This window comes from Zingiber officinale, chromosome 2B (assembly GCF_018446385.1).
Source record: "Zingiber officinale cultivar Zhangliang chromosome 2B, Zo_v1.1, whole genome shotgun sequence".
NCBI lineage: Eukaryota > Viridiplantae > Streptophyta > Magnoliopsida > Zingiberales > Zingiberaceae > Zingiber > Zingiber officinale.
The window spans coordinates 11,740,003-11,765,588 of NC_055989.1; the positions used below are offsets into that span (position 1 = coordinate 11,740,003).

General features: G+C 34.7%; 1 protein-coding gene across 1 annotated transcript; it reads left to right on the plus strand.

Annotated features, from left to right (window-relative positions):
- On the plus strand, positions 1-25,509 carry LOC122045294 (protein EXPORTIN 1A-like). Its single transcript, XM_042605448.1, has 32 exons — positions 1-406; positions 897-1,013; positions 4,390-4,482; positions 4,581-4,652; positions 4,821-4,928; positions 4,996-5,078; positions 6,098-6,236; positions 6,364-6,432; positions 6,650-6,727; positions 6,845-6,907; positions 7,009-7,053; positions 8,000-8,107; positions 8,189-8,287; positions 8,891-9,094; positions 10,812-10,871; positions 12,330-12,440; positions 14,786-14,883; positions 14,966-15,074; positions 15,438-15,503; positions 19,514-19,612; positions 19,718-19,798; positions 19,876-19,965; positions 22,123-22,208; positions 22,333-22,413; positions 22,505-22,687; positions 23,181-23,247; positions 23,319-23,429; positions 23,600-23,707; positions 23,788-23,925; positions 23,990-24,127; positions 24,202-24,306; positions 24,903-25,509. The coding sequence occupies exons 1-32, from the start codon at positions 311-313 to the stop codon at positions 25,023-25,025; spliced, it is 3,228 nt and encodes a 1,075-aa protein (XP_042461382.1). The 5' UTR covers positions 1-310; the 3' UTR covers positions 25,026-25,509.
- Positions 25,510-25,586: the final 77 nt, after the last annotated feature.

Sequence of the window (25,586 nt, forward strand, 5' to 3'; positions counted from 1 at the left end):
GGCCACTATATTTCCCTCTCGCGTCCGCCCTCGATCGCGCTGACGATCGCCGAAGGACCGAGCGAATAAGAGAGGCAGAGAGAGAGAGAGAGAGGAAAAGTCGAAAACAGAAAGGAAAACCTTTTTGGTATTCGAATCCAATCCGCGCGCGCGGCGGCGGGGCCGAAGAGGAGAAGGGCTAGGGTTTGGGAGACTCCCCCCGGCTCGTTGTTCTCTTCACCACTCTGCTCGTTTAGAGATTGCTCGTCGTTCGAGGCTTCTAATTGGTGCGCTTTCTGAAGTTTTCTGGTTGGATCTGCGGCTCGGCGTGATGGCGGAGAGATTGAGGGATTTAAGCCAGCCGATCGACGTGCCCCTGCTCGATGCGACCGTGGGCGCATTTTACGGGACGGGATCCAAGGAAGAGGTTTTCTTGCTCACCTGTGATTAGCATTTTTTTTGTTTTTGGTTCTGGTTGTGTGGGTCTTCGAGGAAGTTGTTGCGCCTCTTAGGTGGGCGATTCCTGAGATTTGCAAGGTCTAGTTGGGTGGTATTGCCAGTTTATCCTTTAAACCCAACCAACTTAAACCAATGGAACTTGCTTCTGGAATCATGCCGCTCGTTTTCTTGTTTTCCTTAAAATGGTCTATTGCATCAACTGTGTGACTGTGGATTCAAATACATTTGCATTTTATTGTGAATTTCTAATCTAAGTAAACGTGTTTTTGAAAAAAATGATTTGTTTATTTCTGCTCGGACACACTTTTGGGTACTGCAATGAGCAATTTTCCGGTTGTTTAGTTAACTCATCCAGCACTAATATGGTGCTTCATGACGTCGTAGATTCTGTTTGAACATCAATATTAAATTTATCGATTTAATCATAGAGCTTGTTCTTGATTGTTGTCTTGACACAGAGGTCAGCTGCAGACCAGATACTGCGAGAATTGCAAAACAACCCTGACACCTGGCTACAAGTGGTTCACATTCTACAAAATTCACAAAACTTAAATACCAAGTTTTTTGCCCTACAGGTTAGTTCCAAGCTGTTGTTTACTTCATTGTTTTCATACGTCTTCTAAGATGGTATCAAACTAGACTTATCATATGTTGGTACCCAACACTGATATGTCTCAAGTTAATGAAGAGTCTGCATCAAGACTAGTTACAATTTATTGTCAGCTTGCGCTTTCCTATTTTGGTTTTCAGTAGGACAACATGTATCTATATACTAGTTATCCTAGAATGATCCGTGGATAGAATAGCTGAGGGCAAGGTTGTTAAACTCACTTTTCTTCCTAGAATTAGTGAAGGCTATTGGTAGTGTTGGAAGATCAACTTTATGAGCTAATTACAAATAAAAAACAAATTTTTATGAGGATATTTGTTCTGATAGCCCATTTGAAGCCTTTGTCTGGTCTGGTTCCATTCTACATAACTATGTTGTTTTTTACTTTTTTAGACATGAGCTTCTAGTGCACCTAAAGAAAATGTAGGCCAAGTTGTGATGAATGCATGCCAAACAAAGGCAAAAGGTACAATCAGGCGCAAAGAGTGGTACACCTGCAATGTCAACTGTTAATACCCGCATGTAAGGTTAGAGAGAGTGTGTGTTTGAGTGGGGGGCGGGTGGGTTCACAAACGGCAAGATGGATGCCATTGGATACAAAATTTGAATGCAAAGAGGAACACAGGTGAGCAAATAGGAACACATTTTTGCAACTTGTTCATCACTTACTAAACTATTCAGAATGATGCATTTTTTAATGCCACAAAATTTCTCAAGTGCATTGCACGAACCTTGAACTGATTGTTTATAATGTGAAAAAGACCCCATCTTGCACAAGAGCGTGACATGCTAATATTATAGAACTAAAGGAAAAAGATATGTACACCTGCAGCGATTATCACGAAAGGTTTTTGCCTAGACGATTTATGGTCCTCAACATATTCATACTCTTAATTTCTATAACCTCATTGACGTGGGCTCGTGCACCTCGTGTACTTTCCTGTTTATAATTTGGCATGCCCTTCCTCAACCTTCTTTTAATTGTGAGGTCTGTCAGGGTAAGAAAATTATATTCTGATCTATGCAGATTTAAGTAGTTTGGCTATTGGTAGTCCACACACTAAACACAAGATTTCTTGTCTCATGTGGGTGTTTCAAAATTGGTTGTTCCTATTTGCTTTATTGAGGACAAATCTTGGTGTTTGCATGGCAAAGTTCCAACAATTGCATAAGTTAGGAATGTTGAAAGCTTTGATATTATTGCAGTTGCAGTTGTGTTTGAATGACTCACTAAATTTACGTTATTTAACATTTCCAACTGAGTCAGACCTTGTGAAAATTTTCCTCCAACCAAGATTTACAAACGCATATTCAAACAATATATGGTAGATACATTGCACAATGCATTCGTCAAATACTGAGGCACAAACAATACTACAACAACAACGAAGCCTTATCCCACTAGGCACAATTCACAAACAATCAATTTTAAAATTATTAAAACAACATTTATATTAATAAACGGCTACTTTGTATTTTAACAGAGTATTAATCAAAACATCTTATTCATACAAGTATGCATTTTAAGTGTTTATCACACTGAACATTATTGTTTAACACTTACTAGTTGTAACCTACCAAATGAGACAACCTAGTGTTTTAGTCAATTTGGTTGAGTCTAGCAGTGTGATTTACAAAATAATAACATTAACATGATGTTACTTGGTTCTAGCAATGTGATATTATGGTTTGATTAAACATCTGTTATCTGATATATGAAATTGTTATATTTTCCTTTTTTTTTTTTTTTTAAACCAATTTTGATCTACCATTCTGCCCAGACAATAAGACGATATCTATCAAGAGAAATTTTGACAACCATGTTCGAAACATGTTTATGACATAGTATAGGTTAAGATTTTTATTATACAAATATGACTAAAAATGTCATTAAGCTGGAATTCATTGGACTATGACAAGAATTTTGATTGGTGGTGTTGCTCATAAAGTTAGTATGCCAATTTACTCTTAACTCCATTACTTGCAATTATTTTTTGATGAAATCTAGTTATAAGTGCACTGGATATAGTTCATATGAGCCACAAAAATTGTATTTTTCCATATTGCATAGGGATACCAAAATTGGCTCAACCCTTTGCCATATTGTTCAAGTATAGATATGGTGCATGCTGATATTGACACAGTTATAAGTGTGGTTGTCAAACAAAGGTTGAATTGGTGTGAAATTGCTGAGATATATTTTTTTTAATTTATTGAAACAATCGATTTATCTGTATTGTTTTCCCATGTGTTGTTAGAGAGCAAGGCTTAGTTTGACACAACTTCTGCAGCTGTGAATAGTGTTAGGAAAAATAGCTGTGGAGATCTCAAAAACTCTGAAACCCAAAAGCTGACTGTAACCACCCATAAATTTCTAGTTTTAAATTTTTGGTCGAATCTACTTTTTTGAATTTACTTTTAAGAATTTGTATGAGTCTACTTTCCTTCTTCCCATCCTGGCCCGAGCAGATTTGATTTTTTTTCTGGGCAAACCTGGGTTAGATTGACTTAATCTAACCCAATTTTCATACAAGTAGAAAGTTTGACCTGAAATTGACCTAGGCTAATCTCGTAGGTATAAAAGAAAACTCCACCAAAAAGCAACTCAGTTAAACTCAACTTGGAACATACTGCAGAACCTGATCCAACCAGGGTCTTTTAATTGAGGTTGGCTAGATTTGCGTTAAAACCTGAGTTGACCTGTGAGCATTCCAGTGGATACTGGAAAAAAGTTGAAAAAGCAGTTCCCTGGGAGTTTATAGTGAGAGAGAAAGCTGCTGTGAATAAATATATGGTTTTTATAGTTGAGATGATTATATAAATTAGCATTGTAAGAGTTAAAATGACTAAAAATGAAATTGTTAATTAATAATTACCTATAGTTTAATTGTTTACTTTGTAATTGAATTATATTAAGTATAGAATACTGAATATGATATCTATTTTAAATATCCAATAAATAAAAGTAAATACACCTGTGTTTTTAAAATTACTTTCAATGATGATAATTAAGGACAGAAATTTATGAAGTATTTTCTCAAATATTCATCTCATTGATTAAACTATTTAAGAATAATATTGAGGTTTATAATGCATGACATAGTGGAGGTAAAGATGTATAAAAAATGTAAAGTGCTTGTAAAATGAAATGGATGGTGTTTTCTACAAAATCTTTATGAAAGTCTCTTTTGGATGAATTTTAAAAACTAGGCAAATTAGCTTTTGTGGCCAAAACACATTCACACAACTTAAATTTGAAAATTAATGTGCATTTCCAGGCATAATTTTGTGCAGTACTGGAGCCTGTTAACCAATGAGTTTCTGCTATACCTATCTCTTAGGTACTAGAAAATGTCATTAAATACAGATGGAATGCCTTGCCAGCTGAACAACGGGATGGAATAAAGAATTACATATCTGATGTCATTGTACAGGTAAGTATCAATTTTTCTATAAATGTCTATTTTTCTTTCCTTGCCATTTTACTCCTAACTGTTTTTAAATTTTTGTGTCACTTTGCTCTTTTGATCAGCTTTCTAGTAATGAAACCTCTTTCCGGAAGGAGCGATTGTATGTTAATAAGCTTAATGTCATATTAGTGCAGGTAATCTACTGATTCCTCATCATTGTATTTTCCACTGTCCCTTTGGTTGTAGTGCTAAACTGTTAGCCTCTTACTGCTGGTTTCCACTTTGATAAAAACATTTGTAGGTGAATTGGCCCTTATTTCTATTTTCCCCTCATTTTCCGTCCCATGCATTTTTCCATGTAGGTCTTAAAGCATGAGTGGCCAGCCAGATGGCAGAGCTTCATTCCCGATCTTGTCTCAGCTGCAAAGAGCAGTGAAACAATTTGTGAAAATTGTATGGCTATACTGAAGGTATAAACTCTTTTTAGTAGTTGTGATCTAACAGAGATAAATACTAAATAGGTTGTCAATGATGCAGCTTTTGAGTGAAGAGGTTTTTGATTTCTCAAGAGGAGAGATGACTCAACAAAAAATAAAAGAACTGAAGCAGTCATTAAATAGGTATGGTTTATATGATCTTTGTTTGGTATCCTTTTTCTGTTGTATAAACCCGTAGCACAGTAATAAAAGGTATCTTGTAAGTAAACAGAAGTAATTGATTAATATGATTGCTATTTTTATGATGCGGATTGCCTCTATTCTTATTTGGAATCTCTGATGCCAGTCAGGATGGTATTGCTTCCAATACTGGAATTCTGAAAATCAACCAATGTTGATCTGGATCAGTTTTGCCAATCTGGGTTTGTTCGAGAAACCAAGCATGAATATCAGCATATGTACACTGTGGCTCATGTTATCACCTAATTGTGAAACATTTAAAAAATAGAATACAGTCAATGCAGTGAATTCATTGTAGTGTTTAGAATACCTTGCTGCACTTGACAGTATTTATTTGTTTAAACAAATGTCAAGAGGTAGGCTACCCTTTTTTGGATGGTCTACAGGGAGAATGATGAATTTGTATTCTAGTGCTATAGCTTTACAAGCAACTAAATTGCAGGAGAAGCTATATATCTAATTCCAAATTATTATGATACTTGCAAGTAATTTTGATTTAATATCCTAACATGTTTAACTGTTGCTGAATTCAACATTTCAAACAAATATTCCAATGTTGTGAATGTAAATCTCGTGAGGATAAAATAAAGAAATAGTGATGGAATTGTATTCAAATGATTTTATCCATTGCTTGGCCGACCAATAAAGATGCTTCATATGGAAGACGAAGACTTTAAATTACCCAACAGTTGATATTTGTTCACTTGTGAGTTCAGTGCACACTGTTTTATAGATAGTCTTCTCCTTTACATGTGATATCTATTTTGAAACTACAATCTCAGTGAAACTTTCATTATTACCTTGTGATTTATGCTTAGTGCTTCTGAGATTGGAATGACCGATATTTGAAATGCTATTCATTTTTTATTGTCATTCTGTTGCAATGATAAGTTATGTTCTTTTTGAAAGTTCTACCACCTCCTAGTATTTTGTAATGAAATATACTTTTGTCTGCATAACAGTGAATTTCAACTCATCCATGAGTTATGCTTATACGTACTATCAGCCTCTCAAAGAACAGAGCTTATCAGGGCTACTTTGGCAACACTTCATGCCTTTCTATCATGGATTCCACTTGGCTATATATTTGAATCTCCACTGGTTTGTGCTTCGTGGACTACTTAATATTTAATTTATCAATGTTTTTATCTTGTTGTAGATGATCCAAAAAGAATTCTTTAAAGATTTGAGGTGAAAATTACTATAATCTTTTTGTAATATTTTTCAGCTGGAGATACTCTTAAAATTCTTTCCCATGGGATCATACCGGAACCTTACTCTTCAGTGTTTGACAGAGGTTCATGCCTAATATAATTTCATCTCAAATTTATTTGTTTGTTGTCTTTATGCTTCTATCTAGTAAAGGGATAGTTAAACTTTGATCTATGATCAAAAAATATTTAGGCCAGTGTCATGAATTTTAGTATGCGGTGATGATTAAATGGTTATCTTCTTGGTTACTGATAATTAGATTCATCTTATAATTGCATGTAAAGATTTATTCTAATTTATAGGTTGCGGCCCTTCAATTTGGCGACTTTTATGATGCACAGTATGTGAAGATGTATACAATATTTATGGCACAATTGCAGGTATGTTTGTTTCCAATGGTTTACCTTTATTTGTATGTCTTGTATCTCAAGTTTTTCTGTTGTCTATTTGTACTTGCATTCTGTTGACAGTTAAGTGTTTACAATTTTAACATGTAGACAATTATTCCTCATGGTACGAATTTTGCAGAAGCATACACAAATGGTTCTAGTGAAGAGCAGGTATATCATTTTTAAGGGGATTAGTTGGGTAAATTGTTTTTTTCGTAATAGTTTAATCAATTATTGATTGGTTCAACTATGCTAACTTTATCTAATTGTAGGCTTTCATTCAAAACCTTGCGCTCTTTTTTGCTTCATTTTTCAAGGCAAGTTTGTTCTCTTTAGCTCTGATTTCTTGTAGCTGATTATTTATTTGAGCACTCAAAATTCATATATATATATATATATATTGGTTCAGAGATGACAGTGTTTCATATGATCTCTATTGATAAAAATTTCTTGGCTGGTGGTAGCTTTCTTTGTTTGTTTAACAACTTATTTGAGCTGACATGATTATGGTTCATTGCTTTGTTACATCTAGGTACAAAAATTTGATCTGTGTTAATAGGGTTGACAAGTTCCCATTATAAAGACTAGAATTCTTTCAGATTATGCTTTGCAGCAATTTTAATGTTTCAAGCTTGCTCCTAACAACAATGTGATTGATCCTGCCTTCCCCTGCTTAATGGCAATTTTAATCCTTTGAGCTTGTTCCTAATAATATTGTAATTGCTAATTTGGTGCCATTTTTTTATTTGTCTCTCATAAATTTGCATGGTAGCACATCTAATATAAGGAAGATTGGCACTATTGGAACTCATTTACTGCAAGTTGTTTGCTCCAACATCAAGACTGTTTATCTTGTCTCCCCACTTCTCTAAATCCAATGAAAGTTTAGGAAATTTGAGGTGCAATTGGAGACTTGAAAAATCATTTAGGGTGCAAATTACCTGAAATCGTGAGGCTAATTGGAAGGCATTAGAGTGATTCAACTTGTTCAATAAAAGGATCACAAAGACTCAGTAGAAAATTCAATTCTGTAGCTTGCTATGATGTTCAAAATTAGATTGTCATTCAATGATATCATTTTAACAATTTTCTTTTGTTATATACCTTTTTAGAACTTCTTTTGTAAAGTATGTATAGTGGTTTGAGTTTGTATATGCTGTCTCCTATATTCAACCAAGACTTCTGATTGTTGTTTCCGTGTGTTAGCAAAAACAACTTAAGCAAGTTTTCTGTGTTCATATAACTTTCTTTATCTCTCTGCAGTGTCACATCCGAGTACTGGAATCAGCTCCTGCAAATAGAGGTGGATTATTGATGGGCCTCGAGTACCTTATTGGTATTTCATATGTTGATGACACTGAAGTTTTCAAGGTATTATAATTCATACACACTTCACATTGACAAGTTCTTGATGTGAAATATTATATTGTTCAACCTTTTGAGTGTATGCAGGTTTGCTTGGACTATTGGAATTTATTGGTACTTGAGCTGTTTGAAGCGCATCACAACTTGGAGAACCCTACTCTTTCAGCAAGCTTGATGGGTCTTCAGGTATTCGTATATAGCTGTTCATCTTTATTGTTTATATATCTAAACATATTCCTTAGGATATTCATATAAAACAAGGTGCATCGTTTACATCTTTATAGCATATTACTGAAAGGTCTTTGCTGATGTTTCTTGGTCCTTTTCCTATTCTAATCTGCAGTTAAAACCTGTAGACCAGTATTTTAATAGTCTTGTTTTTTTCCTCTGTTACTGAAAATGGATAAGCTATAATGTTATTTTAAGACAATTCTCCAAGAATTATTGTTTATGGGTTTAAATAATTTCATTCTCATCTCCAAATAAATTCTTGGCATTTTTTTTGGTATCTTACACTTTGTTTTATTACTAAAGGAGAGATTACATTTGCACTAACGAGACAAGGTTTGCCTACTCCTTTCAGCGGAATCCATAAGGATGATGGTAGTTAAATTACAAAAACAATTCCACAGGATTTTTAATCATTAATCATGTTTGGCGTCCTTTTATCATATTGTTTAACTATCATTATGTAATTGTGTTCATCTACTTACTATCATCTTCCTGAGATATGTTCACATTACTACTACGACACACATTTTCAATAATGACACTCACTTTTCTCTTTAGACGACACTCATGCCTGAGATGGTTGATGGCCTTGGTTCTCCTCTTCTTCAGAGGCGGCAACTTTATTCAGTTCCATTGTCCAAGTTAAGAACACTCATGATTTGTCGTATGGCTAAGCCGGAAGAGGTTTTGATTGTTGAAGATGAAAATGGAAATATAGTCCGTGAAACTATGAAAGACATCGATGTCCTTGTTCAGTATAAGGTTTGTGGTGGAAATCTTATTGTGAAAAATCTATTTTTTTTTATCCATTTTCTTGATCTAGCATGTGATTTTTTTATAAATAAGTTCACTACTGATGTGGATGCTTAAGCACCCATATATACATAATTCTTTGCCTCGTGCCAACAACATATGCATCTATTAGTCCATATGCTTTTAATTTTCAATTTGATCGTCTCTGCCATTGTTATTATCTAATTGTTCCCAATGATTCAGATATCATTTAATATTGATATCAATTTGATGATATAAACGATTCCACACCGAAATTGAGGCCGAAAACACTTTGTCAAAGGTGGCCAATGAAACTTCTGCGCTGCTAGATCTCATAGAGGATCTTAGAGGGGCCAAATGACCTCTCACAGGGGGGAGGCCTAGGTTGTGGCTTCCAGGGCTCCTGAACTCGCATTGTAGCATGAAGATTCTTTTCTTCTTGTTGTCCTTATGATGGGGCTGAACACATTGTATGCTGGTGGCAACAAAACCTTTCCTTCTCACCCATCAATGGAACCTGGAATCAGTATTTTAAACTTTCATTCTAATAAGTTAGCAGAAACCTAGGTGGGCAAGAAAAATTCACTGATCGCCCCGTCCTGTATTCTTCATTTTCTTGATTGGGGCTTACACTATCTCGGTATCTTGGTACATCCTCCTGATTAGGGCTGACAATTCCTACTACCTACGCACAGTATGCTGGTTGGCAACAAAACCTTTCTTACCACCCTTCCAGCATTCTTTGTCCTCTTGATTGAGCTGATACTATCACACTATCTTGGTACATCCTCCTGATTAGGGCTGGCACTATGTACTACCAACACAAAGTATGCTGATTGCCAGCAAAATATTACCATCAGCCCTTATAGTATTCTTCATCTTCTCGATGGGTCTGCTAATATCTCGGATTCTTAGTACTTCCTCCTTGAGGATGACTTTTATTTTGTACTGATACACAATATGCTGGTTAGCAATAAAGCCTTACTGTCCGCACCATCACCAGAATTGTCTGGTATTTTAAACCTTGATATTATCTAACTTATATATTTGAGTTTATACTAGATGTGATTCAACTATATTCCTTAATTTAATTAATGAATCTTTTATGAAGAATTAAATCATGATTTAATTCATACAGAACAACTTCAAGTTTTCACATCAACTGTTGTAGCCTATTGTCCAACACCGGCATTTTATCCATTAATTAGCATTAGTATTTCTATTTGCATATTTTGTTACCTAAAATAGATGTATATTACTTGTGCATTATTTTTTTTATTAAGTTTTAATAGTAATTTAAGCTTTGTCTTGCTGAATAAGATTCAAACTTGAATAATTTCTTGACAAGGAAAACATATGCATTGACATATAGCCACACATTGCATATGGATATCCTACCACATTATATCAATAGGCACATTTTCAAAAACTAGATTATTTTCTGCTCAGTTCTGATTTTTTTTTTTGTGTGTGTACTTGCATTTCAGTTGAAATCTTTGTTTCTGTTTGCTTGAATTTTCTTTCAGAACTTGATTGCTGATCTAATGGGTTTTCAACAGTGAGCATTCTTTTAATGTTCATTGAATAGGTTTTAAGTTCTTTGTATCAAAATGCAATGGTAGGGGAGAACACTCAAGCTTTGTAGTATATGGTATTTTGATTGCTAAAGTTTTAAATTTTGTGATTGTATGATTCATTGTTGCAGATAATGCGGGAAACATTAATATATTTGTCTCACCTTGATCATGAGGACACAGAGCAACAGGTACTGCTTAAAGATTCTTTTTTGTTATCTACTGTGTTTGAGAACCTATTTGCTATGCATATAATCTAAGTCATACTGCATTTTAATATGGATGGCGGCCAATTGATCTTGGTCTATGGGCACCATAAGTAATCCAATCTTATGTTGTTTACTGTCATACAAATATGACCATAACTTGGTAAGATACAAGCAATGCTTTTATCAAATTGGAATTTTGAATCTGATAATATGATTTCTGTAACATTGTAATTAACATGAACTTCTGTCAATTCAACTTGAAACTGTAAAATTTGGCTATATGTTCTTTTAATCAATTTATCAAATTCAAAAGGGAGCCTTGGCGCAATGGTAAAGTTGTTGCTTTTTGACTAAAAGTTCACGGCTTCGAATCTTGGAAACAACCTCTTTCAAAAAACAGGTAAGGCTGCATACAATGGATCCTTCCCCATACAATGGATTCTTCCCGGGACCCCGCATAGCGGGAGCTTCGTGCACCGGGCTGCCCTTTGATGTAGATAATTTTTAACCAAAGGGCAAGTTGGAATTATACAACTCTGGACTTCATATTCTGTAGAGAGCAGAATGTGGTTGCACTTTCATATTATCATAACTACTCTTACATTTGTTTTTCTTTCATCAGGTTATCCTCCTAAGATTTATATTTTTTTGAACTAATTGCAAATAGAATAGGTTTTATTTGTAAGCTTATCTAACATAGGGGTCTAATATGTAATGGATAAGGCACTAAACATGAAGGCAAGGTAGAGGGGATTACCTTAAGGGAATAGTCCTTATAATTTTCCTCGTTAGCATGGTTGCAGGGCAGTGCCTTGTCAAGTGATTCGGTGCTGTTCTTGTGCAAGGTTATGAGTATTAATGAAACTTTCAATCTCACATCTAATGTGTCTTAAGCGATCTTCTCTTCCTGCATGTAAATGACTCTTTTCCTCTTCACAGTGCCTCCTAATTTCTTTCTTCTCCGTACTATTTATCCTCCGTTTTTATCGATAATTTCATCAATTTGTATCCAGCTACTATTTAGCTTTGTCATCTGTTTGCAATTCTTTTATGTTTGCTTCTATACCACTGACATATGGTGTGCTTTTGCCCTTGCTGCTTTGGTCCACTAGAATCAAATCTTTTTATGTAGATTTTGTTTTCATTTTTGTTTTTGGCATAATCTACAAGATGGTTTGTAGAGTTTGGTGTCTATAGTGTGAATGAAAATCTTGTCAACTAGTCAAATCACAAAGCGTTTCTACTCTCTTTTCCTCTGTCCATTTTGATGCTTGAAGTTCCTAGTCATGTCCCTCTGTGGTTGGATTTTAGGTATTTTGCAAAGCTCATCAATGACTATTCTCGCATGACATCACTTTTTCACAATAGCACAGTCAGAAAAGTCTAATTTTCTCCATTTTCTTTAGTCAAAATAAACTTTTTAATTCATTGTCATTGCAGATGTTGAAGAAGTTGAACAAACAATTGAGTGGAGAAGAATGGTCCTGGAACAACTTAAACACATTATGCTGGGCCATCGGATCCATATCAGGATCAATGATGGAAGAACAGGTATTCCTTTTCAGTATGTATCAGTATAGCTTAGACACATCTTTGGTACAAACGTACACTGCAAGTACTTTAGAAATTTAATTTCATTGTTCTTTGCCAATTTTGTAATTTACTTATTCTTATTGCTGAATCACAATGATTGTTCTGCTTTCAAATTGTCTTCCAATAGAAGTTGAAATTTCACTTTCATGTTGGATTTTTATTTTGATTTGTTTCTTTGTGGTGTAACTAGTTTTGCTATATGCTGCTAGTTAGTACAGTATACGGTCTCACATATTACTCACATTGTTAGAGATGTCTATGTATGTAATTGAAGGTTTGTCCTTGTTTGTATAGGTTAGGCATGCTCTTGCAGAAGGTATGACAGTTCATCCATGCTTTTGTGTAACTCTGTTATTTAGACTCAGATATGAGTATCCGACATGGATATGATCTAGGTGTCACACTTTTTTTTTTCAAAGTGAGGAAATAAGACTTGCTAGAAAATCTTCAAATTTGGGATACAGATATGGAAATTTTGTAATATCTTAGAATTAATTACTATATTTTAGTAATATTATAATAACACTTTATAATTATGAAAAATGATAATATAAGTCAGCTACAAGACTTCAAGTGTAACAGAAGAAAAATATGCACACTCTTTTACTACAAACTTACCTCTTAGATTTAATGTTTTGATAAGAATTGAATTTCCATTGGACAATCCCCTAATTTCCATAACAGATCATATTGTATTGTGGATTGTAATAAACAAAAATAACTGAGTTAGCAATTCGGATAAATAAGCTATGTGATAGTAAATAACCAGAAAAAATGATAAAATAATAAAACCACATGAAATAGAAAGCTATAGTCTACTTTAGTCTCTGCTATTCGATTCAATTGCCCAGTAGAGTACAATATGCAATTTCAATTATATCTAAAGACACAAAGTTCATGATTCCTAGAATAATTCTGAACTTTCATCAATATATATATATATATATATATATATATATCTTGAACTAATCATTTTGGCAAAATACCTCAAACAATAATATGGCCATATAAGTTCACTAGTTCAGTATATCAAAACTGTTAACTTTTTGTCTTTGAAGATCATAAAAAGCTAAATAGCATTTAGTCCCTCTATTCAAGCATCAGTTTCCTCGTCAGATAAAATGGACTCTCAGCAATTAGATTCTTGTTGATGTCTTCTTGATCTGACCTAGATTCTTGTTATTATAGCAGGATTGTTGGATATAGGTGATGTTGTTGATAATTTTATTATAGCTTCCTTCATGGACTTTTTAGAAATATCCTCTTAATGTTCTTCTCGATCCACATGAACCTAAATGCTTGTTATCATAGTAGGCTGTTGAGTTGATATTTTCAATGGTTTTAGTATGCTTTTTGTTCAAAACTTTGTGCAAATATCATCCTAATAGTTTTGCATCTTCAGTCTAGATGAACTTAGATGCTTGTTATTGGAGTAAGAATGTTAGTTGAGTCACATTGCCAATGATTACATTACTCCTTCCATCTAATTTGTTTATTTAAATGGATTGTGTGACAGATCCATTTAACTCATTTAATTAAATGGGTTGTATGATATGACACAATATCTGTAATTCGTTTAATAAAATGGGTTTGGTTGTTTGCCCATTTAAAATCGTGTTGTACATAAGTTATAGATCTTAATCCCTTTATTAAATGAGTGCGACTCAAGTTTGAATTAACCGTGATGTTAGTCAACAACTTATGATCCATTTATGACCCACAAATCTTTGTAATCCCATTCAGAGATTGCAGACAGAACTACAGAAGTATGACTGCTAAATAACTCAAATTTTTAAATAAAGAAAATGATTAATTATGTTGAAATAATTTTAAAAGAATATACATGAAACAACTAGTATCATACTTTGCTCAGCAGGTTAGGTTATTATCACCTAGTGCCCTGTGCCCATGTCGTCTCGTGTTGACACAAATATGCGAGGGTATATTGAAGAGTCCGAGTAACATAGTTGCAAACTAATAGAAAAGCTATTTTTTTTCTTATAATTGTCAAACATGATTTTTCAGAGCAACATCTAGCTTTGCAGTAAACTTTGGATGTATTTGTCTGATAAAACCACATAATGTTGTATTTCTATTTGTCACTAATTTTGTTTTCTAGGACTTATAGGAATAATTTGTTTCCTAGAACTTTTAGGAATAATTATCAGTCAAATTTCTCTTCTTTATTATTGAAATTGCTTTTGCATTTTTACCTTTCTTCTTTCTTTAATTAATATATTTGTCATGATTTTCTTGGTATAAATTAATTGCTTATTTGTTTCCAATATTTTTAATCATGACAGGAAAATAGATTTTTAGTAATGGTCATTCGTGATTTACTGAATCTTTGTGAAATCACAAAAGGAAAAGATAACAAGGCTGTTATTGCGAGTAATATCATGTGAGCAAAGTTCTTTGATCTGTGGTTTGTTGGTGGTATATATTTGGTTTCTTTACAACTGATTGTGTGTTTTGCATTTTAGGTATGTTGTGGGACAATATCCGAGGTTTCTTCGAGCCCATTGGAAGTTTCTCAAAACAGTTGTTAATAAATTATTTGAGTTTATGCATGAAACTCACCCAGGTGTCCAGGTAATTGATTTTCTTGGTATTATTCAATTTTACTGTTTGTCACATCACTGTCACAACATTCTGCATCGTGTTAGCCTTGTTGATTTGACCAGTAAATGGCACGTTACAGCTGAAGAAAAAATAATAAATATGACCCACGTGTAACATTAATAACTAAATATTGATGCAAAATATATCCTTTAACTTACATAAGGCACATTATGAGGCCTGGTGCTAATGCCAATTCTTATTTGCTCTCCTCTTGTTTTCAAAATTAGGCAAATTCAGGAATACACTTTTGGACTTGAAATTTTTTATTCAAAGATCTCAGCTGGGTCCGTTGGTTACTAGTCCTACTGAAGTTTCTTGATTTTTTTTTCCCAGGACATGGCTTGTGATACTTTTCTGAAAATTGTCCAGAAATGCAAGCGCAAATTTGTAACCACTCAGGTAACTATGCTTATCTCTAACTAGTTCAAGTAGTGCATGTGTCATTTTTTCTTCCTAAGCCTTTTTTGTCTGTTCCTATTGTGTTCTCTTGGGTTGGTTAATACTATTTAAATGATAATGGTGTCCTACTGAATAACATTTAAATGATATCACAATGTTATTAAGCTGTATAACATGAGAATGAGAATTGATAATCTATAAGAACCACATGAATATCTTTCTATTTTTTGTCATTATTTTTGTCTTTTACTCGTATTTGTTGCCACCCCTCTAATTTTCTTTGATCTTTTTAAAATCTTAAATTTCTTAATCATTAATTTTGCCAAATTTCAGATATCAAATATCATAAATTCATTTACATAATGAAACATATCATACCGTTAGCTAGCCAATATGCAGAACATGTACAAGAAGCAGCACCCCACATGGGATCATATATTCTGAAGGTTAATGCCTAGTTTACCTCGAAGCGTGAATGATATAAAAGTGGATTACACACAAGTTGACACTCTTTCCTCCATTTACTCTAGGAAAAAAATAAAACGAGACGGATTTTAAATCGACCAAATTTAACTCGTTTAGTTATCTGCCCAAATCGGATGGAACAACTTTCCATCCGTCGTCGCATCTTCATATCAACCTCACTGTCGCAACATCTCGACGACAAGGCCGCAAACTGGCCCGCCATGAGCTCGCAGGCTCTCCGTGATCTTGTCTCAGTAGTGCGTGATATAGTCATGAGGTCATGGGCGATGCACGACCTCTCCACGAGGTGGGCCGACGAGTTGGTTGAGTTCCTTCTGGCGGCGGAGCTTGAGGACCTTGTGATGGGAGTTGGAGTGCTAAGAGATGACGATGGTGGGGCATGCGGCGGGGTGGTACTTCGGGACTAGGCGGCTAGACTTGAATTGGACGTTGCTGGTGTTGCAAAGCGTCTTGTGGCCCATTGGCCCCATCCGCCATTGCTGCACCCGTCCGCGAAGGCGAGATCGGCCGACTCCTTCCTCTTCGCGGCTTTCTTGGCGGGGTACGAGCGTCGGAGGGTGCGATGAGCTCCGAGCTAGGGGAAGGCGAGACGAACACCGAGGACTAGTTACATGGGACGATGCGGGAGCACTTGCTTCGCGCCTTGCTAGGAACGGGCACAAAGGTGGTAACTTGCTTCTCATCACCACCGACGGAGTCCTTTGCAAGCCTTCCAAAGGCTGTGACAGTGGCTGAGGAGGAGGAAGAGGCAGAGTTGATGCCATTTATGAGGTGACGCTTGTGCAAGTCTTCGTTGGAGAAGGAATCCTCACCACGGGAAGCTTGCGGCATCACTCCTTTCCTTTCTTCTCCTTCGAGTTTACTTTTATTTCCTTTGTCTTTCCATTCCCTTCCCTAGGGAAATATTTCGACGGTAGATTTCTCTCTCTTCTTGATCCACGCCACCGTGTAAATATAGCATAAATCTTCTACATTTCCTGTTTAGACATGGAACCTCAACCTCTTGGAGTAACACAAACCTTTTTGGTGTTAGTCTAGTCACGTTGCTTATTTCTCTACAATAACTTGCATGAAGTCTCCAACATCTTGAAATAGCCATATTAAGCATTTGGATCCATACCGTAATGGATACTCCTGCTAAGTCTGAGTGACATAGATATTTATTTAAGGTTTTAGGTAGATGCTCTATAATGATGAGTTGTAATGATTAGCTATTGATGGTTGACAAGAGTCCCATCCAATTGTGTCCTAGATACCCTAGTTACTCAGTTGGCCTTTGCATTAATTAAGCAGGGAGAATATTGAATTATAATAGAAAATGAATTTTCATCAATATAATGATATAATGTTATTATATAATATGATGTAATATATATTTTGCTGCAAATAAATATATTTTTATAGATAATCTCTTTATATAATTTGTTTTCTAGAATAATGAGGTTCTAGAAAATAATTACATTTATTTTTGTTTTTCAGTTTGTGGCTATACTGACTTACAAACGGGTCATGCAACTTTGGCTTCCAGTAGATGTGACTTACCTGTTTGTTGTTTTTTAACATTCTGTTTCAGTTTAGGTTATGAGGACTTCTGTAATCAGAAGAACAATTATGATTTAACACAGTTAAACAGATGAGCCTTTTTTAAATAGTGATTTAAATTAGATGCTTAGTAATCTCCAGTTAGCTGTTTCTCTACTTGGTTAGAATAAAAATTATATACACTGCCATTGGTCGAGTAGAAAAACTGAATAAAAGGGGTGAAATCATCATAATTTGAGGTTCTGTATTCTGGCTTCATGTGTTTTAGATGAACCAATATAAATATAAACGAGAGGGTTATGAAAGGATGAGAAAATCTTAAAACAGTCCTTTAAGCATAATAGATTTTCTTCGGCAGTATGAAGCTAAGAATGTTTTACCGTACTCCTATTATCTGTACATCCGTTAATTCTTCTCTTTCAGTTGAAGCTAAGAATGTTTTACCTTACTCCTATTATCTGTACATACATTAATTCCTCTCTTTCAGTTGAAACGAAGAATATTTTACCTTAGTCCTATAATATGTACATTTATGAAGTAGCAGTTGCTCTGTACCTCTATTCTGTTCTTCTCTTTGTATTAAGTTGCAATCTGTAATATCAATTCTTCTTTCTTGGTTCTGAAATTTATGCTGTGAAGTAGCAGATGCTCTGCATCTACATTCTATAGTTCTAATGTAGTGTTAAGTTTCAATCTGTAATGTCCTCTATTCTTCCTTTTTTAAAAAATTTACAAATTCTCCAATGTATATTCTTTCCTTTACAGTGTCTGTAGTTGGCAATGATGTTTATACTTGTGCAAATGAAATTACAAAGTGAAAAATGCTTTGACATTATGATATTATTTGATAATTATTTTGCCTAGAACCTTTCTGAAGCAGCATAAGTTTTTTTTATGTAATTTTAGTAGGTCTGTTTTTTGTCATTGCTTTTAAAATTGGTTGATCCAGTCCCACATTGCCCCAGTTGTATTGTTGCATCCTTTGTCTAGAATTCATCCTCCTGAAGAGCCCCCATTGAGTTTTGCTAGGAAACATAAAATATGTCCTGAATAACTACAAATATGGACGGGATTAGAGGAATTGCAGGAATGATATTTGAATCAATTGATTTCTTAAGAAATTAAATAAGATTTTGCTCAAGCTGATGGTTCTAACTTAGGAATTCTGCTAATACGTATCAGATGCTTAGAGGGGTGTGTAGCAGCGAGCAACGAGGAAGGTGAAAAGAGCTAAAAAAACATAACTAAATAAATAAATAAAAAGAGAGAGAAGGGAGGGAATGCACAATAAACACAATCTTGGGAGTGAGCAATGTCAATCAATAAAGGAGCCATAGGATGCACTTTTTGAGGCGTATGTTTAAAACACGCGGTGGCAGATAGCGCATCCATGTTCTTATTTACTTTATGAATGATCAATAGGTATTGAGTTTAGAGTGGATCAGTTATATCATGTAACTTTTTCACATTTTTTGTAATTTTTATATTAAATTATTATTTTACTGATTTCAATCCTGCCAGCAAAGACAGGTCTTTGGCCAAGTCCATCTCAATTCTTTATTTTTTTTAAACAAGACCTTCCTATAGAGAGTTGTTTCTATTTAACCAAATATAATCCTTGTTAATCTAAAGATCAGTTCAAAGCACTTCTGGTTTTTTTTGTTCACTTCTATCATTCATGTGCTTGTCGTCCCTATTTGTTCATCACAATGGTGATTGGATTATTTGTTTTTCTAGCTCATGATGCTTGTATATTTATCTTGTCAAGTATTGCCCGTCTAGGTATATGTTTAAAAACATATGAAACTCTGCTTACTCAGCCAATGCCTTGATTGAGAAACTATAGTTTAGTAGATTTGCATATATAATTTTCTTGAAGGAAAAACAATTCTTCTCCTGTCTCATAATCATTAATTTTGCACTAATATGGTAAATTTAGTAGCCTATCAAAATCTTATGGAGGGTGTCATTGGATGATGCAGGTTGGAGAAAATGAGCCATTCGTTTCTGAACTTTTATCTAGTTTATCCATTACTGTTGCAGATCTTCAGCCTCATCAGGTTCACTCATTCTATGAATCTGTAAGCAATTTATCCTTCCCTCATAACTTCTTTGTACTATTGTTAATGCCTATTTTTGTCTTTCTTTTTTCTTGATTCACTAATTTTCTTTTTTTCTAAATGCAGGTTGGTCATATGATTCAAGCTGAACCCCTTCCTGCCAAGAGAGATGAATATCTGAGAAGATTGATGGATCTCCCAAATCAGGTAATTACTAGTCTTATGCTATGTCTTGAAATTCTTTCATCACATTAGCAGTCTTTACACTGTGATAAATTGTTTAGAAATGGGCTGAAATAATTGGGCAAGCAAGTCGCAGTGTAGATGTCCTGAAAGATCAAGATGTCATAAGAACAGTTCTTAACATCTTGCAGGTACACAATGATGGTTATTATTTTGCATTTGACAATCTGATTGTTTGCTAATATTAGGTTAATTTTTGTTCAAAACTGTTCCTGTTGGTCACGTAGCATCTTTTTTGTGGAAGCAATCTAATGCTCAATATTTCTTGTTTGACATAAGAAATTATTTCGGAATGAGGCCTGTGTAACCTTTTTAACCACATTCTATTTGAATTTCTTGTAGCTTTCCTATTTTATTGTCTACTCATTGATTGTCTTATAACATTTAATAGTCGTTTGATAGTCTTGTAAATTAATTAATCTAGATGTTTACTAGTATATTGTGAAATTTCTGAAACTAGTGAATGAGAAAAAAAAAAGTGGTGAAACATTTTCCAAATTATGATAGATACTGGTCCTTTACAAGTCAATTAATTGAGAAAACTGAAAAAAGAACTAGATATGAACTTTATTTGCACAAAGCGCTCATAGTAGTATCTTGCTTGCTACTGTAGCATCTGGTAAAAAGTAAAGAGCAATGATAATAATGCAGACTGTGGGAATCATATGATCCTATGGCCCAAAAATATTTGGGCCAAGTCATCTTGGCCAAAAGATTGAGAATGTGATGAGTTTGTATTGGATTACACTTGTTTGGTTTGAATAGAATTGGCAAATTTGGCACACATTGTTTAAGTCTGCTACTAAGTGTTTTTTTTAATGAGACCTACTTTTTCTATCTTGCCTCAGTGGTTTTCTCATTTCCTTTAGCTGTCATTTGACAACTCTTTAGCCGACCCACCTAGTGGGATAAGGCTTGGTTGTTGTTGTGTCATTTGACAAGTCTTCTTACCATGTCTGTTATATATTATAATCTTCTCCATTTCTTGCTTCTGCTATTGTCCCCAATTAGGACAAGTAGGGGACTCAACCAACACTAAGACCTTTACTCACCATAATTCTTTGCGATTAAAGTGTGTGTCTTTTCAGTTACATGGTTGATAGAAACATTATTATATGCGAGCATTTCATGTAGAGTTGATGCATGATAAAATAAGATGAACAGGGGATGGATATGTTTGAAGGCCTACAGATTTCACTATTTAATTAATTAAAGTCCTAGGTTTTAGAGAAACAGGAAGAGCAGAAGAACACTCAAAATAATTTGAAGTGCTTAACAATTAGCAAAATAAGATTCTATCGAAGCACACCAACAATGACTCTGACTTAGCCACTATAGCGAATCAGCTTTGAAAAGCTGGGTGAGGCTGGAGACAAGTTTATCTTGTGTTTCTTTGTGACCAACATGTGACCAAGCAATGAATTGATGCAACGGCTCTTACCAGGGATAGGATTTTTTTTTTTCATTCTTGGATGATCCATCCTGCTATTGCTACTGCTTATGGTGGTCAACTAATTTACTCAATATGCATAATAGCGAAACACTTGTATTAGGTGGAAAGGGAAATTAGCCTTTAGCCACATATTACGGAATTGACTGGAAAGGGAGACTAAATTATCATGATGGCCATAAGTCTCTCTATGCAACCTAACATCGACTAAAAGAGATTATTTTTGAATGTTCTGGAACTTCTATAGTCTGGATGTTTTTGGTTATTCATTGTCACCGTTGGATCTTTCCCTACAGTATCTCCCAGCCGCTATGTTTCATGCACTCTCTACTCATTGAACAGCAATGTAACTGGGAGAAAGCCGGTTATCCTGTTATATGTTGTTTCATACAAAGCAAGGGAGGGAATTTTACATTTCTATAATCTTCCCTTCGTACTAAATGATAGTCTGACCACCTACAAATCATGAGTAAATTACTTTTATGAAGTGCAATGACAAAAGGTATTTTTTTTCTATATTTTCATATAGCTTTAGCCATAAGCAAGTGTTGTTTGATTCCGATATCAATGCTTTGAATGCTCATTAAGTGTTATTCTTTCAGTAAAGAAACTGCTTCAGCAATTCTTATTTCTTGACATTTTATTCAATAATAGCATGCCATGTGTTTTTCTTGTGTGTACTATAACAGATCTATACTCATGCATTTACATGTAAAAATGATTATTTTGTTTACTTATTAGTTGTTTGTAATGTTATGATGCTATTTTAATTTTCATATTGCATGACGGAATTTGATAACACATGGTTACTAATCCTGTTTTTGGTGATGCTTAGCAGACAAATACTAGTGCTGCTAGTTCTCTGGGAACATATTTCTTCCCACAAATTTCCCTGGTATTTTTGGACATGCTTACCGTCTACAGGTGCATTTTGGTGTCATCACTTTTCCTTGATTAATATATTTTGTTTTTTATGCAACAATTTAGTATTATAATCAATTTCCTCTTTCACTATACTAATCTGTTCACATCTGACACTTCTCCACAGAATGTACAGTGAATTAATATCTAACAGTATTGCTGAAGGTGGTCCTTTTGCTTCAAAAACATCTTTTGTTAAGCTTTTGCGGTATGAGTCAATACTTTGCTTCTCTTGTTGCATTAGATTTTTTGATCATTCAAATTCTGAGTTGGTCTTCATTTCAAATTTGTACTATCAGATCTGTAAAACGGGAGACACTTAAGCTGATTGAAACATTTATAGACAAAGCTGAAGATCAGTCACACATTGGTAAGCAGTTTGTGCCGCCTATGATGGATCCTGTTCTTGGTGATTATGCCAGAAACTTGCCAGACGCTAGGGAATCTGAAGTATTATCACTCTTTGCAACCATCATAAACAAGTATGCATCGACTCTATTTTTTTGTTTCTGCATTATTCCATGTATATTGGTTGGTTCTCTATCTAGCACTGGTCTCTACTTCGTGCTTTTTAGGCAATGATTCTCAATTGTTTAGCTATGTGCTGAAGAACTATTTCTTTCTTCCTCATGTAGAAGAACTTTGCTTTCAACTGAATTACATAATATGGGGTTTACTAGTACCTAATGTTTACAGACTTGCAACTAAATTACATAATGGACAATTACCCGCCAAAATCCTGCTGGATTATGAATCCTTGTGTTTTCCCTTTTTATATGGAAATTTCATACTTTTCCTGACCCTTCCTATCTTTTCGTCTGCTATTTGTCCTGTTGAATTGCTTAATGGATGATAAAAATAGAAGATATTGTTGCATTTGTGGTGGCGAGAAGCATTCATCATCACCCAATTCATCTGATCATTTACTGTCTGGTTTTGTACTTTTATTACTCGATTGAATTGATTTCTTGTAAGGTATAAAATTGTGATGATGGAGTATGTACCTCGCATATTTGAAGCTGTATTTCAATGTACTCTTGAGGTAAGTATGAATTTAAGAAAATATCATGATTTTGGGGGTTTTTTCTTCTATGAAACCCTTTTTTGTTGCAGATGATCACCAAGAATTTTGAGGACTATCCAGAGCATCGTCTTAAGTTCTTCTCTTTGTTACGTGCAATTGGTACCCATTGTTTCCAAGCTTTAATTCAATTATCAAGTCAGGTAAGCAATAGTTTTTATTTGTTTATCTGGCTACATAGTGCAGTGCACATGAGGCTACATAGTGCAGTGCACATGAGCTAACATGTGCATATCTTGTTTTTAAAATTAAGTGCTATTGTTTTGTGTCAGATATTGTCTGTCTTTTTAGTAATTCTTTTCCTTCATCTCAGCAATTGAAACTTGTGATGGATTCTATTATTTGGGCTTTTCGCCATACCGAAAGGAATATTGCTGAGACTGGCCTTAATCTTCTGTTGGAGTTGTTGAAGAATTTTCAGGTAAACAGATGTTCCAGTTCAGGTTATCTTATGGGTTTGGCAGTATATCTTAACAATGTAATATTCCTGTATGCTGACAGGTTTCGGAGTTTTGTAACCAATTCTATAGGACATATTTTTTGACAATCGAGCAGGAGATCTTTGCTGTCTTAACAGATACATTCCACAAACCAGGCTTCAAGCTACATGTTTTAGTGCTTCAGCATTTGTTTTGCTTGGTAAGAAGCAATTACTTCTTATTTGCCATGCCCTTCTTTAAAATTTATCTTGATTAAATTTCAGGTTGACTCTGGTGCATTAACGGAGCCACTATGGGATACTTCTACAGTTCCATATCCATACTCAAACAATACAATGTTTGTTCGAGATTACACCATAAAACTATTGGGGTCATCATTTCCAAATATGTCAGTTGCTGAGGTAGAGAGTTCTTTTCGTCTCTTCAATCTTCATCTTTTGTTTACTCCTATTGAACATTTTTTTTTCTTACCCAGATAACTCATTTTGTCACTGGATTGTTTGAGTCCAAAAATGATCCTCCAAATTTTAAGAACCATATACGAGACTTTCTCGTCCAATCGAAAGAGTTCTCTGCTCAGGTATTGTTAGCCTATTTGTTTAAACTTGCAGTTACTTTAAGATAAAATAGTATGACTGCCTATTTCTCATATTTGTCTTTGATATACCACCCAAAAAAAACTCTTTGCACGGAACAAATCAAGAAGCTTATAATTATATTGATTGCTAAGAATTATATTATGCACTTGATAGTCCCCATTTATGAATTATATTATGGATTAGTGTTAGGTGGCACTATGGGATCGTCATACAGATGGAATGCCCCCAAAATGGTGGTACTTTTGGTTTGTCTTGTGCTTATTGGATAATATGGAGAAAACATACCAATGCCAAGATTAATACAGAGGAAAAATGAGTGATATGGATCATTTCTGTTTGACGCTTGATTGATTATATATATGGAATGTTAACCACATGGATAAGCTACAGAATAAAAGCATAGAATCAATCGCGAGTAGTTTTTGAGTAAATAAAGCTGTATAGAAAAATATAGGTAAGCATAATCAACCACATGGTGATTCGAATTGGCATATACATGTGCAATCAATATCATTCATTGACATGAGCTGAATGAAGATGCTTGCACATCACTCATCATTCCATCTTGTTTCAACAGGATAACAAAGATCTTTACGCAGAGGAAGCTGCTGCCCAGAGAGAACAGGAACGCCAGAGAATGTTGTCCATTCCCGGGCTCATCGCCCCTAATGAGCTTCAGGACGAGATGTTGGATTCGTAGTATCACACGGCTTTTCAACGCTAATTTCACAGTTATTTTCTGTTTGCCAGATTCCTGCAAGCGCCTCGTGCTACTTGGCTAATTCTCTGCTGGTGGTGATCCGAGGATGTCTATTTCTAATTTGATGTCCGTGTTTGTTGATTTGATTTGTATGGGCAGGTAGAGGAAACTCTAGCCTCCCATAGAGAGCCACTTGAACTTGTGATATTTTCAGGCTTGCTCTGATGTCTGGTTGAGCTGTAGCTTCTTGGTAGAATGTATTTCCCTACTATAGGGCTAGCATGGTGCGTGTTCGGCATAATGTATTTACTAGTATAGGGGAGTTGATGTGTTCATCCCATAGTTTTTTTTCATGTCTCCTTCACCTCTGCAAGAAATAGAAGAATCATTGTCGATAAACCTTTTATGCTCACTAACAATGTCATATGAATCACATTGTTGCAGCTGAATCTTCAATTTGAATTACAAAAATTTTAATTTTTAAAAGTTCTTAGTATCCATCTATGACCAAAAAAAAATTACAATTATTATTTTTAAGAGTTGTGACTTGATGAATTATTC